The sequence below is a fragment of the Pimephales promelas genome, chromosome 15, assembly GCF_988280905.1.
Source record: "Pimephales promelas chromosome 15, fPimPro1.hap1.1, whole genome shotgun sequence".
Lineage (NCBI taxonomy): Eukaryota > Metazoa > Chordata > Actinopteri > Cypriniformes > Leuciscidae > Pimephales > Pimephales promelas.
In genome coordinates, this window is record NC_142783.1 from 6,687,181 (window position 1) to 6,700,886 (window position 13,706).

The 13,706-nt window shown below is 37.1% G+C and overlaps 1 protein-coding gene across 5 annotated transcripts in view; it reads left to right on the forward strand.

Moving 5' to 3' along the window:
- ralgapa2 (Ral GTPase activating protein catalytic subunit alpha 2) overlaps positions 1-13,706 on the forward strand; it is a 244,784-nt gene that overhangs the window by 136,710 nt on the left and 94,368 nt on the right. For all 5 annotated transcript variants that reach the window (XM_039651126.2, XM_039651128.2, XM_039651129.2 and 2 more), the window contains 5 exons: positions 392-450; positions 1,049-1,157; positions 6,137-6,247; positions 6,335-6,403; positions 6,612-6,749. In XM_039651126.2, the coding sequence (XP_039507060.2) occupies positions 392-450; positions 1,049-1,157; positions 6,137-6,247; positions 6,335-6,403; positions 6,612-6,749 (486 nt within the window). The remainder of the gene's footprint in view (positions 1-391; positions 451-1,048; positions 1,158-6,136; positions 6,248-6,334; positions 6,404-6,611; positions 6,750-13,706) is intronic.

Consider the following 13,706-nt stretch of genomic DNA (forward strand, 5'->3'; position numbering starts at 1 on the left):
GGAGCTGGGTAGGTTTAGGGGTGGGTTTAGGGATCAGGGGGTGGAGCTGGGTAGGTTTTGGGGTGGGTTTAGGGATCAGGGGGTGGAGCTGGGTAGGTTTTTGGGTGAGTTTGAAACATTGTGTACGTGTGAAAAGAACTTTACAAATTAAACTTGACATTGTAATAAAATTGAAAAAAACAAAACAAAAATAGTTACAAAAACAGGATTAGTAAATTATGACGGAGGTTTCATTTTTGGGTGAACTCGTAACATCAGGCATACAAATATGTAAACCCATTCTTACCAACATTATCTAGGCCACAAAACTGAACCTGGGACCTTCTATTAGATGTATTATGCTTCCAAATGTATAGGCATTAACTGTCTTTGTCATGCTTTCTGTCTGTAGGACTACCTTGTAAACATTCTTCTGAAGACTGCACGTAATGAGACATGTGAAGGAGCCAGGTACAACATACTTTCTTACCTCTGTCTATTATTATAATGATCCAGTCAAGGAAACTGAGCTTTATGTGTTCAGTGATCTTGTACTAATTTTTGACTTTTTATTTTGATCCTATTCAAATCCCATGCATATGGAAGCTTGTTTCCGCCACAAAATAAAAAATGGAAAAAAATAGGTTGCGACTTTTTTCTCTCTCACAATTACGAGTTTACATCTTGGAATTGTGTGATAAAAAGTCACAATTGCGAGTTATAAAAGTCAGAATTGTGTGATATTAAGTTGCAATAAAGACAAAAGGCAAAAGAAGTCAAAAGTGAAAGTTTATTTCTCATAATGCGAGTTTATAACACGCATTGTGAGTTTATATCTCGCAATTCTGATTTTATATCACACATGTGACTTCATATCTCGCAACTCTGACTTCATATCTCGCAATTCTGATTTTAACATCAGAAGTCACAGTTGTCTTTTATGTTTTATTCTGTGGCAGAAACAAGCTTCCATAGATATATGATTACAACATACTGATCTGTTTTACCTTGTGAATGATATAAATGGCTTTTCTGGCAGTAATCTGAGTGTGTTTTAACCATGTTTTAGGTGTGTAGCGATCTGCAGTCTGGGGCTATGGGTGTGTGAGGAGCTGAGACACACAGAAACACATCATCAGGTGAAGGATGCAATCAACGTCCTGGGTGTCACACTGAAGGTGATTATGTTTGATGTGTTCTTCACTCTGAAGTGGTTTTAGTCTGTCCTCCTAATCCATTTTAGTTGTATTACTACTGTATAAAGTTTGTATTCATCCACAAAAGTAAAGCTAATCATTTGCTGTATCTCATTTCTCTGAAAAACACACTAAAAAGTGTGTGCGTTCGTGTGCTTGCGTGTGTGTGATGTTTGTGACGTTCAGCCTTGTTTTGTCCAGTCAAACTCAATGCATTAAGGGGCCGTTTACACAACACCGTTTTCAACTAAAAGCATTTTGATGTTTATTTACACAACAACAGTGTTCTGGTGGCCTGAAAACACAAACTTTTGAAAATGGGTTTCAAGTTTTTGAATATGACACACTTATCGTATTCATGTAAACCACAATTAAACCCCCGCAAATCTGTGAAAACTCTGACGTCATGCACATGTGTTGGATATTACGTGTTTAGTCTAGGCTTTTTCTTTTTTGCAAATGAATGGAGATATTAACAGGTAGATAAGGGTCATCACAAGTGGTACGAATTACACAAATCATTATGTCATCATGAAAAATGTAAGCTTTCTTAGAACAGACTCAAGGATAATACATGTTTTTGAAGCAATTTTGTTCAAAGGTTTTGAAATTTTCTTGAAGGAAGTAAAAAGGGACTTTATATCAAGAGGAGAGCATTCTAAAATTGGCATTACAGTGAATGTTTCTGGCTTTGTGAAGATGAAATGTACCCAGAAGACAAACTAAGATAATACAGTATTGTCAAGGTTAACATCCTTAGAATGAAACTCTAGTTGAAAATTATAGATTATAGTTATAATTATGTAATTTGTGTATATAGGCATGGGTGTTTGGCTCGAGTGCACTGTAGTAAAATAATGGCTGTGTGTGCAGATGTGTAGTCTTTCTTTACAAAGTGATCAGAAGAGCATCTCTGAACACACAACACATCAAACCTTGAAGCAGAAGAGCATCTCTGAACACACAACACACCAAACCTTGAAGCAAGGCAGTTTTTAAGGCAAATGGGATGTTAGTGCTGTCAATAGATTACAGTTTTTAATCGCGATTATTTGCTCCCATTTGTGACACTTATAATGACTTAACAAAACATTTCAGAATTGATAGTGTATCCACAAGTTTCCGAGGGGCGCTCCTGTAAAAAATAAAGTGGGTGAAACTTCCGGTGACGCGGCGGAAGTAGCGTTCCAATGGTATTTTGTGTTAGTTAGCGAAGAGGCTAGCTGTTTTTCGGAGAATTATTTTACTATTTAAAGACGCAAATCTTTATGAGAGATGTCGTTACGGAGCTCAGGGACAACATGTGCTGTTCGCGGTTGTATATATAACCGGACTAAACTAATTCAGTGGCTTAAACGTGATTGTTTTGAACATAAGCCGAAAATGAAATCAGAGTGATCCTGCCAGAGCCCGTCTCTGATCCTGCCAACGACTGTAGTTTCCATCACCTCCCAAAAGACGACGAATCTTCCTGTGTACATTTGTTTAAATTCTTAATGTTCTATAAACTCTCTCAGCATGTGATTGGCTGTTTGTTACTGATGTTACACCTAAACTGATGTATCAAAGCCTGTGTTGACAGAATACCAAATGTGCCAGTTAATGTATTCAAGTAGCACATTCATTTATAATTTTGAATAAACTCCAAAGCACAATGACTAAGTTTGTATTTTTTATTTTAATTGTTTGTCAGCTCACACAACTGTCTGTCACCATGCCTTGATGAGTATTGATTATTAATAATGTTATTATAATACTCCCAATCAACTACTGCGGAGGGTAAAGGTACTGTTATTTCACCCTTTTGAATTTCGTTGAGGTTGTGTTCCCACATCGTTAGCTAGTTTGGATCGCTATAACTTGAATGACTGTCAACTGTAGAATGAACGAGTGTCAAGCATGTTAAGTCGCGCTTTGTTTACTTTGAACCGGAAGACACGCCCACTTTTGACGCAAGTCCTCATGGGGCGTAGGAAACTTGTGGATAGTATGGAATTACTAAACACAGCAACATGAAAAACTACAAACGAAAACATTATCCTGAATGTGTGTGAAAACAACGTAGAGTGTAATGAAAAATACATAATCTATAAATGCACAGAGAGGGCACTTACACAGTTTGTTTATGCATCAATATAATCGACTGACGTGTGGCTACTGTACAACCCCTGTATGTCACCACATTTGTCATGCAATCCTCATCCATGAGGCGCTTGTTTGCTTTATGCAGTAGTTTGCGTGTCATCTACCTGTACAGCGGTGGATGTGTGAGGTGCGCTTCAGAAATATCACAAAATATGACAGAGCTTTTGTTTTGAAGCTAAACACACTGGAATGGATAATTCAATGAAAACGCAATAACTGGCATCTGTGATGTAATCAGCCTGGTTTTCTTTAATTCGCTTACTGCATCATTGGACTGAAATTGTCCCAATCTGATCGCAAACCGAAGCGAAATCAGGTTAAATAGTTTCAATTTCCAATTTCCACCTGTGTGACGTTAACATGCCTCATTAATTATTTACGCGCTAAGCGTTATTTTGTATTAATTGCATGGTTTTAAAATACTTTTTTGTGTTGAAAAGCTGTTGTGAAAAGAGACCAAAACCAGGAAAAAACTAAAAGGATAATAGAATAAAATTTTTAAACATGCAAACGATTTAGTCAAAGGTAATTTTCTAGAACGTTACCTCAATATAACATAATGTAAAGTTATCATAAATCGATGGATTATATAAAAATCCAAATGTTTGAAAGACTTTTTGAATCATAGTTATTTTAATCTAAAACCACGTCTAAAACGAGACCTTCCGAATATCGTCTTCACGTTCCCTTCCTCATGCTGCTGTAATTACGTCCAGTTCATGTTGACACGCAGCAGGTCAGGCCAGAGTAAAGCTTTGGGAAAGGAACAGGGTTTCCATCTCTAAAAGCATGTGCCGAGCTGTTGGGAGTTTATGTGCGGCTTCTTCTCTTCTATTACTCTGAGCAAACACTCACTCTCTCGCCTCAGATTCCACATGACTGAAGCCCAGAGCAAGAGAGAATTGTGGGTAGAGCAACAGACAGAATCCATTAACCTGGCATCCTCCCAGAGAAGTGTTTCTCTAGAATAATATGGTGCTAAATAGCAAAAACAAACATAGAAATGACACAAATAATGGCATGCGTTTTAATCATGAAGATGCATTATGCCATATATTCAATTTCAGCGTCATCTTTTACCATTTGATTTATCTCATGTAATATTTTAATACCTAATTGTGTTGGCAAACGTTGGAGACATAACTGTAAAACCTTGTAAAAAAGAGTTAAGATCTGAGAACAGGTGGTTTTAGTGAGCCATAACTTGAAAGAATCAGTCAAATGATATTTCAATATTATCAAATCATTTATAAAGAGAAAATGTATTGCTTTGCAAGATGCTCACCAAGGCTACATTTATTTAATCAAAACTACAGTTACAGCAGGAATATTGTGTAATATTGTTGCATCTGTTTTCTATTTTAATATATTTTATACTGTTATTCTTTTGTAGACAGATCTGAATGTTCAGCTGAATTCGCTCAAGAAATGTTATTATGAAATGTTTCAGTATGGTTAATTGTGCTGCTATGTATGTATTAACCATTTTTTTTTTTGGGGGGGGGGATTGTTTGATTAAATAGAAGGTTTAAAAAGCACAAGAGGTAAAGCCTCATCTACTTAGCTTTATATCAATTTCTGCATATACTCTAAGTTAGTGTTGTCACGGTACCAAAATTTCAGTATTCGGTACGAATACCAGTAAAAATTCACGGTTCTCGGTACCAATTTCGGTACCAAAGCTTAGTTTAAATTTACATATATTTAAGTGTTTATCACGGTTACAAGTATGGAAACTGTACATTTGTATTATAAACACTTTAGAAAAAAATTGGATAAAATGACCTAAAATAAACAATAGTATACACTAACACATTTTTAAAGTTGTTCGTAAAGTTCTAATCCGTTAACATTTATTTAATGCACAATGAATGAAGTGAACAAACATGAACAATCAAGTGTTTCTATTAAATAACATTTACAAACATTAATTAATGTTGTAAAAATATATTGTTTACTCAATGTGTTGATGTGAAGTAGCTAATGTTGATAAATGGTATCTTATTGTACTAACTATAGGCTACAGGAGAAAAAACATGTTTTATTTGATTTGACTGTACTTTTATTTAATCTAAAACTGCATTCATATTTAATTTTGAAAAGGCTTTTTAAACCTGCTGAGTTATAAAGGCAAGAATACGCCTAGAACTGGCACTGACATTAAATGACATAAATAGGGATGCATCGATACTAATACCAGTACTCTGGTGTCGGTTGGATACTACTGTGCTCATGTACTTGTAAAACTACCCCGAAAGCACTTTAGAGGCCGTTCACATATCGCGCGTGTTTTTTTTTTTATTATATTTTTGCGCGTGCTTATTCTTTCCAAAGCGCTTGCTCTCACGTGGCGTCTGTCGTTGCTATGCAACGAGTTTTTATTATGAGCGCGCTTGCCTCGCGCCTATATTTGAAATTGCGAATTTGCATGTAATCGGCCTCTTATGGCAACGTGACATTAGCCTAATCCAAAATATTTCCATTTGTGGCTCTTTACTCCTTTCGTGTCAACAAGTGGATTCAGAGAGAGAGAGCCATATCAGCGTTATGAAGAGGACGCAACTGTGCACCTTTCAGACAGCGCGTCTAGAACTGGATTAACCTGGTACTCGGTACCTAGAAAAGCTGGTACCGTAACATTTTTTTTTTTTAGTACCGACTTTTAGTACCGAGTTTTTTGACAACACTACTCTAAGTAATATTATTATTATTCAATATGTTTCTTCCTGTTCATGTTCATTTCGTGAAAAACAGTCATTTCTATTATCATTTTTTTCATCTAGTAACGTGAGCGTGAATGTGATTCTGTCTCTTAGTTTGGAAATAAGGTGGTGGCAAATGTGGCCTGTGACATCTTTCAGCTGCTGATTTCTCACTGGCAGCACTTACAGAGACTGGAGCCGTCCCTTCCCAAAAGAATCATTGAGGTATGAAGCATCTTCATCTGCATGATGCATCTGTTGTGGTCTTGTGCATGTGACACCTGATTAATCTCTGCTTTTCCTCTGTTGTAGATTTTTGTAGCAACCATAGCGTTTCTTCTGCCCAGTGCTGAACACTCAACAGTTGAGGCAGATAAAAAGGTAAGCAAAGCAGAAGGGAGTTTTTATTTAGATCTCTGTTTGTGTAAGCAGTGTTGGACATGGGAATTCAGAATGATCAGCTCCCGGTTATTCTGTCTCCGTGCTTGGCGTTTCATCCGTCCTAACAGCTTGTCTTTGGCATGTTTATTGATTATTGTGTAGCGGTGTCATGAGTGTGCTAAATGAATGCGCTCTCCGTGTGCTCTAGTTAATGGTGTCTCTACTGCTGTGCCTGCTGGACTGGTGCATGGCCGTACCTCTCTCCATCCTCCTGGAGCCCATCACTATGCCTGTGCTGGATGACCCCACCTCACAGAAAGCCCCGCTACTCGACTACATTTACAGGGTGGGTACAGGCCTCGCGAACTTGTATTAAGGAAATAGGGCTGCACAATTTAGGGAAAAAATCTTATTACGATTTTTTTTTTCTTGATAAAAATCACAATTTAAAAAAAAATCAAATCTAGGTTTGCTAATGATAATGGCTCACACATTTAAAATGTCAGACGACGTTGTGGAGAAGTTAATCACCGAGGTCCAGAAAAATCCACCATTGTTTGACAAGTCAAGCCCCTTTTAAAGAAAATGGATATGGAAAACAATCGTTCAAAAAGACTAGTTGTTGTTTTTATTCCACTATATTGACTACATCAGCTAAATTCACTGTTAGATTATTTGATTTCACTAGTTTCACTCAAAACATAGCATGTTCAATAACATTTTACACACTTTGAAACTGTAGCACGCGAGCTTAGAATAAACAGACCAGTTCCTTGGTGTGGACCAGTGTTGTTTTTGGCAGCCATTTTAGTTTTAGTCTTAGTCTTTTGGACAAAAATGCTTTTTAGTTTTAGTCACATTTTAGTCACTTATAAACTTAATAGTTTTAGTCAAGTTTTAGTCGACGAAAACACAAAAAGGTTTTAGTCAAGTTTTAGTCGACGAAAACACCAAAAGGTTTTAGTCAAGTTGTAGTAAAAGGGAAAAAAAAAGTAGTCTTTAACAAATTAATTTAGGTTAAAAAGTACTGGAAATGGGTTTAGGTTTGACAGGTTTATCAAGTGTTGCAATTCATAAAACAAGCTAACCTTAAAACCTTTGCATTACAAACTAGACCTTATCATTGATGGAGATGCAGTGCTGCCATTGCCAAGCTGTACTTCATTGTCACATTGGGCAGAAACCTTTAATCCCCATATTTCAAGTTATAGTTTTACCCCTGAATATTAAATGTGATTTTCACCAGTTATCACAGTAATAAAGGAATGGGTTAAAGTTTAAACAGCAAAAAACTTTGAGCTACTAGAACATTACAAACAGATAAAGTGGTAACAGTGGAATGTTTTACTCCAAAAACGCCAGAAATAAAAACATTCTTACTTTGGCAATTGTGGCTTTATTTGAGAAATTGCTGAAGTGCAATGAACAACGCAGTATGCAACAATAAGATGCATATTATTTGTAAACACAATCATTATACAAGCCTGTCTATTTTTAACTTGTCCAAACTGCAAAGTTCCAAACATTCTGAAACAAAATAATAAAATAAATATCTAATACTGAGGTGCATTGGACATAGGTTGTTAGGAACAAACATGACACTTGGAGTGTGTTGAACATAAAAATGAATACTGTAAACACTATATTTGGAACTGGTTAGTTCGGTATTTTACACTTAAAGCCCTGTTTTAAGATCGTTTCTGATGAAATAGAACGGTTGAGATTGAAATTTGGACAAATGCTGTTGTCCCGAGAATTTTAGGTTTGTGTGTTAGCACCCACACACTCATTCATAAAACGCATTAAACTTTAGTTTACAAAGACGTCAAACTCACCGAGTGGTCAGGGATGTTCACTGATATGCTCACACAGACATCGCTGCAAAATATGCTTTCCAACAGGTTTTAACCTACAATAGTTTTTGTTCGACTCCATTGACTTGACTTGATACAAATACTACGATAAAACCTGTGCTGGAATCTGGTGCGCGCGCGACAGCCGGGTAGAAATTACATCCAAAACAGGCAGAAATTACATACATTGTGATCGTCAGACTTATAATAATTTTCGTTCCGTCTCGTCAACGAAATCCCGAAAACGTCTCTTCATGTTTTAGTCACCTTAGAGCTGTTTTTAAGTCAAGTCAAGTCAAATATATTTATATAGCGCTTTTTAGCTAGTCATCGCCACGTTATTGTCATAAAAAAACGGTGCGCCAACAAAATCATTTCGTTATCGTCATCACTGATGAAAACATCATTGGTGTGGACTCAAATATATTTATCATTATAGTTATCTTTATAGTTATAATTCTTTGTGTGAACGGCCCTTCGGTTCAATTAAAACAAACTCTGGTGTGATTGCTCTGATAGTGCGGTTCATTTGAATAAGTGTGAACGCTGCCAATCTGAACCCTGTTGGGTCTCTGTCCACTTCCAAAGGAACTATGGTGCAGCAACACTGACCAAAGACATCTAAACAAACCAAAATCAGGACCCTGACGTCACAAAATGTGACCCAACAAAAGACAATGCTGCAATGTTGGCTATTACTTTTTGGAACATGCATCAGAAATGCCTTATTAACAAACTACTATATAATGTTGAATATAATATAGAATAAGTAATGCAATGGGGGAATATTTGTGGGTCCTGATAATGCCAAATGTCTGATGTTACCATTAAAAAGTGGCCTACGTTATTTTAAATACTGTATATTTAGTCAGTGACAGTGTGCATGCATATTCATCTAAAATAATTCTGTATTTTCAACTTCGGAATCATTATTTTTATTCGGGTGCCACTATTGTCCAAGCCTATTCATTTACACCCACAATGTAATGCCAAACTTAGCATTTTAAAGGGATACTCCACTTTTTTTTGGAAATAGGCTCATTTTACAACTCCGTCAGGGTTAAACAATTGAGTTTTACCGTTTTCGAATCCATTCAGCCGATTTTCCGATATTTAGAACAATATCAGTAACCAGACAATTTCTGGTCTCATTGACTTCTATAGTATATTTTTTTCCTACTGTGGAAGTCAATGAGACCAGAAACTCTCTGGTTACTGAAATTTTTCTAAATATCAGAAAATCGGCTGAATGGATTCGAAAACGGTAAAACTCAACTGTTTAACTCTAGGGGAGTTGTAAAATGAGCCTATTTCCAAAAAAAGTGGAGTATCCCTTTAATCAACAGTACATTTTTTGTTAACCTTTTATCATATGTCTTGGAGAATCGCAATAATATTATATTGTGAGATCAGTATCGTATCGAATCATAACATGAGGGTATCGTTACACCCCTAATAAATAAACATAAAAACCTTTTTTTTTTTTTAGAACCTTTTAACGCTTGTCTTTTTTTGACGAACGCTTCTCGTTACATGTATAGGAAGATGGTTGGCACTTACTGTGAACATCACAGTGACAGATCATAGCCTGGCTTACGTCAGACCTCTGGGAACCACATGTTCATTTTCTCGTATTTGAGGCGTTGTTTACGAATTCAGAGCCGTTTATTGGGTGCTAAGAATGTCTATCAAATGCGCCGGCACGTAGCTCATAGCCAATCGTTTCAATTATACCAGATGGCGTATGTTGAGCGACAGAAATTAGACGAGGAAGAAGACGATGGGTCAGAGGTTTATGTGTCTTCCGTCATCCATGACCAGGGTAGCCGCGGGGTCTTAAATGTCTTAAAAAGGTCTTAAATTTCATGTTTCTAAATTAAGGCCTTAAAAAGTCTTAAATTCCGTTGTCCAAGTCTTAATTTTTTTAACGAAGGTCTTAAATTTCATAACAGGGTTTCCGCGCGGTAGTAAATAGAATCTAGGCTACCAAAATTACGGTCCTTGAAAGGTAGTAAAAGTAGAAAATGCAATGCAATTTCACTTGGTAGTAAATTTTTCATCACCGCCTTAATATACGAGTTTCCATTTTCTTCCAAAAAAATAAGGCTGTCTATGAAGTAAATGTGTCTTATTCGTGGAATATTAAATGCAATATAGTAACATAACTTAGCGGTGGTGCGCGAGCACTGAAACGCGCAGTGGATTGAGCACGCAGCAGCACAGACGCGCGAGCTGGTCGAGCACATCCCTTCAAACTGAGATCAGTGGAATGTTTGTAGTTCAGTCGGATGTCAACGAATCATCTAGCTTATTATTAACGTTAACTGCTGAGAGAGAGGGAGAGAGATCGCACGCGCACACTTCTGTTGAATCCTGATCGTTCTCTCAGCACATGTTATTTGGATGATAACTAAGTCGTATAATATGTAAGTAACATGACCTGTTACCTGATTTATGTATAACAAGTGGTTCCCTACATTATTCCTGGACGTGTGCAGGTCAAGAAGTTCCATGAACGCAAACATCCAAAGCGCGCGCCCGTGCAAACCAGCGCCTCAGCGCGTGAATAACGTTGCTGAAAATTGTCTTGCGCTTGTACGGACAAATTCAGACAAAATTATGTAAAAACGGCCGTCTTGGCGAGTATCCTAGTAAACAAAAGTCAGTTACATCTCAAGTGAAGGCAGTTAGCCATGTTCAAATAGGGCCGTGCGTTCGGTCTTAAAGGGGCAGCACTTTAATAAACCTGTTACTGTGTTTTCATGTTCACCAAATACCAATTGTCAAGGACAAATAAATTACTCACTGCTCTTGACTAAATAGTCTACCCTTTTCAAATGTACAAAAAAATATATATAATTATAAATTATAAATACATTATAAATTGCATTTATAATAAATGTATTTTTAATTAAAACATTCATCAGTAATAGTCATTATTGGGATTTGATCTGGTGTTTTATGGCTACATAATGGGTGCGATGTAGGTCTTAGTTTTCATTAAAGTGGTCTTAAATTTGGGCTGATCAAACCTGGGGAAACCCTGATGACGTCATCGTCTTGCTGCTCCCTCCCCGTTCTGTGATTGGTTCCCTAGATGGGGCGAAAGTTTGGTCCATGCTATCCAGAGTAAAATCGCGCTGTTGCAAGGCAGTATGGGAAACCCAGGCTAGACCGATCATGAGCTGCTCATGTGTAAAAATACAGTGCCATGCTTGTGCTTAAACACACAGCACACACAGTATATTATTTAATTAAATCACAGCCTTTGCGATTTAATAAATACACTAAGCCATATTGCAATTTCGGTTTTATTTCAATGAATCGTGCAGCTGTAGAGTGACTGTTACTCTAGTTTGTTACTTGAAATTAAAGCAGAAATCTTCCAGTGTGCGTGTGTGCGTGCGTTATGTTCTATTATAAATGCATTGGTCCCTCGCAGCTCATATTTAGTCATCAGACGCTAATGAGAGGGCATTGAGGGGCACAGAATAAATGAGATATTAGTCCCGGGCTGTTGTGCAGATGCAGACAGACACGGACCTTTGTGCAGATGTCATGCTCCCAGAAAAAAAATGGCCGAATTATTTAAATGTCTCATTGTTGGACTGATAAGCTCGCCAATGAATGCCAAACTCAAGAATTCAGTTCATCATCATATGAGAGAAAATGCACCTGCTGCAAAGGGGAAAAGGGGAAGAATAAATGTCCTTTGTTTTCCTCTGCACTCGTTTGACTGTTAATCATTTTCTGCTAGTTATTATATGCTCAGTGGGAGTACTTTAATCTCCCATCTTTCAGAGCTGAATAGCATCTAACACGAGCACATGTACATAACCCTCGCCAGGACAGCACATCAATACTCTTGTTTTCGAGTGCCTCGTCTCAATTAAGAGCAAGAAATAATGATTAGCATCTCGTGCTTATAGTACTACTCAAATAATAATTGATGATAAATGTCCTTTAAGGTTATGGAGTCTTGGCTCGTTTATGCTGCACAGTTTGAGAAGTGCCACTTAGTAAATGTATAAACTGATGAAATCACAATGAATCCTCAGAACCAGCGAATGCCATTTAATACTTTGGGTGCTAAATTTTCCTCAATTTATTTCTTCCTCTCTCCTCTTATCACTAGGTGACGGCGTTATACTTAGTCGGTTTGATTTTCTACTACTATCTAACAGGAAAAGCAATCAGTTTATGGCCGAGGTATCGCAGCTCTCAGCAATCAGTATGTGAGGGATATAATGCAGTGGGTTGTACCTTAGTCAACTCAAGTCACCGTATTCATAGAGTTTACAATACAGATTGTTTTAAAAGAGCTTTATGGTATTAAACAGAAATCAACCAGAATAATTTTCAATTTTTTCTAATCCAATAGTTATCACTGATTTACTCTTGATTTTCACTTTTACTGATATACATTGATAGTTCATTTTGGATGACCTGTATCTCTGATATATCAGCAGTTTCCGGTTGAACCAGATGGCACTAATAGCTCTATGGTGGTGATTATGTGTCAAATCAAAGCTCTGCGGTTTTATTTATTTTGGGGTATTTTTACAACATGAATGTATATCAGATCATGTTTATGTAGCTTATATTGTCATTGTTTGCTGCGTCAGTGTGTGGTGTTTGAGAATGAGCCAAGGGATAAAGCCTTAATTAAATCAAACAGAGCAAACCTGTTCAGGCACTATGATAAACTGTGCTGGACCGTGTCTTATCTTCTCCAGCCAATAGAGCCATGACCATCTGTTTCTGCACATCGATACACTCCCATATCACAGGAGAAAAAGATTATTAGCCCATAAAGCCCCTCTCTTTGGGTTTCCTGGCTTAGCATTGTAAATATCGTCCCATCTCCATATGGTGGCCTTGCAGCACTCAACCACACCGCCTGGGTGTAACAACAATGTTTCAATCTATTAAAGATTTCTTTTTAGTGCATCTCAGTGGTGTGCCAAGAAGAACATCTTCATGACTGAGTTGTTGATACATCTCATTAGATTTTAATGTAGTACCTTATTCATTGCATTGTGCTTTTGTAACAACAGAACAACGAGAAAGCTGCTCATTATTTAACAAATAATTCTTGTAATCTCACTTTTTTTCTGAAGGTGTTCCCCAGGGTTCTGTATTAGGACCGTAAAACTTTTTTTTAGTATTTAGTCATTTTTTTTGTAGCTTATCAGTTATCAACTTATTTGTAGCTGCCAGTAGCGGAGTGGCAATCGGGAGAGTCGGGAGTTTTCCCGGTGGGCCGGCCCGGTCTGATAAAATGTATTTATTGGAAGTTCGCCATGGCCCAAGCTAAGGGAAGAAAACAATTTTTTTTTTTTTTTTTTTTTACATTTTTTCATAACGGAGCATATATTTGCACTAAATGCCTGTCTTTATAGCAAAACGACACCCGTCATAGAACAGCTTCAGTGGCGTAGGTCGTAGGG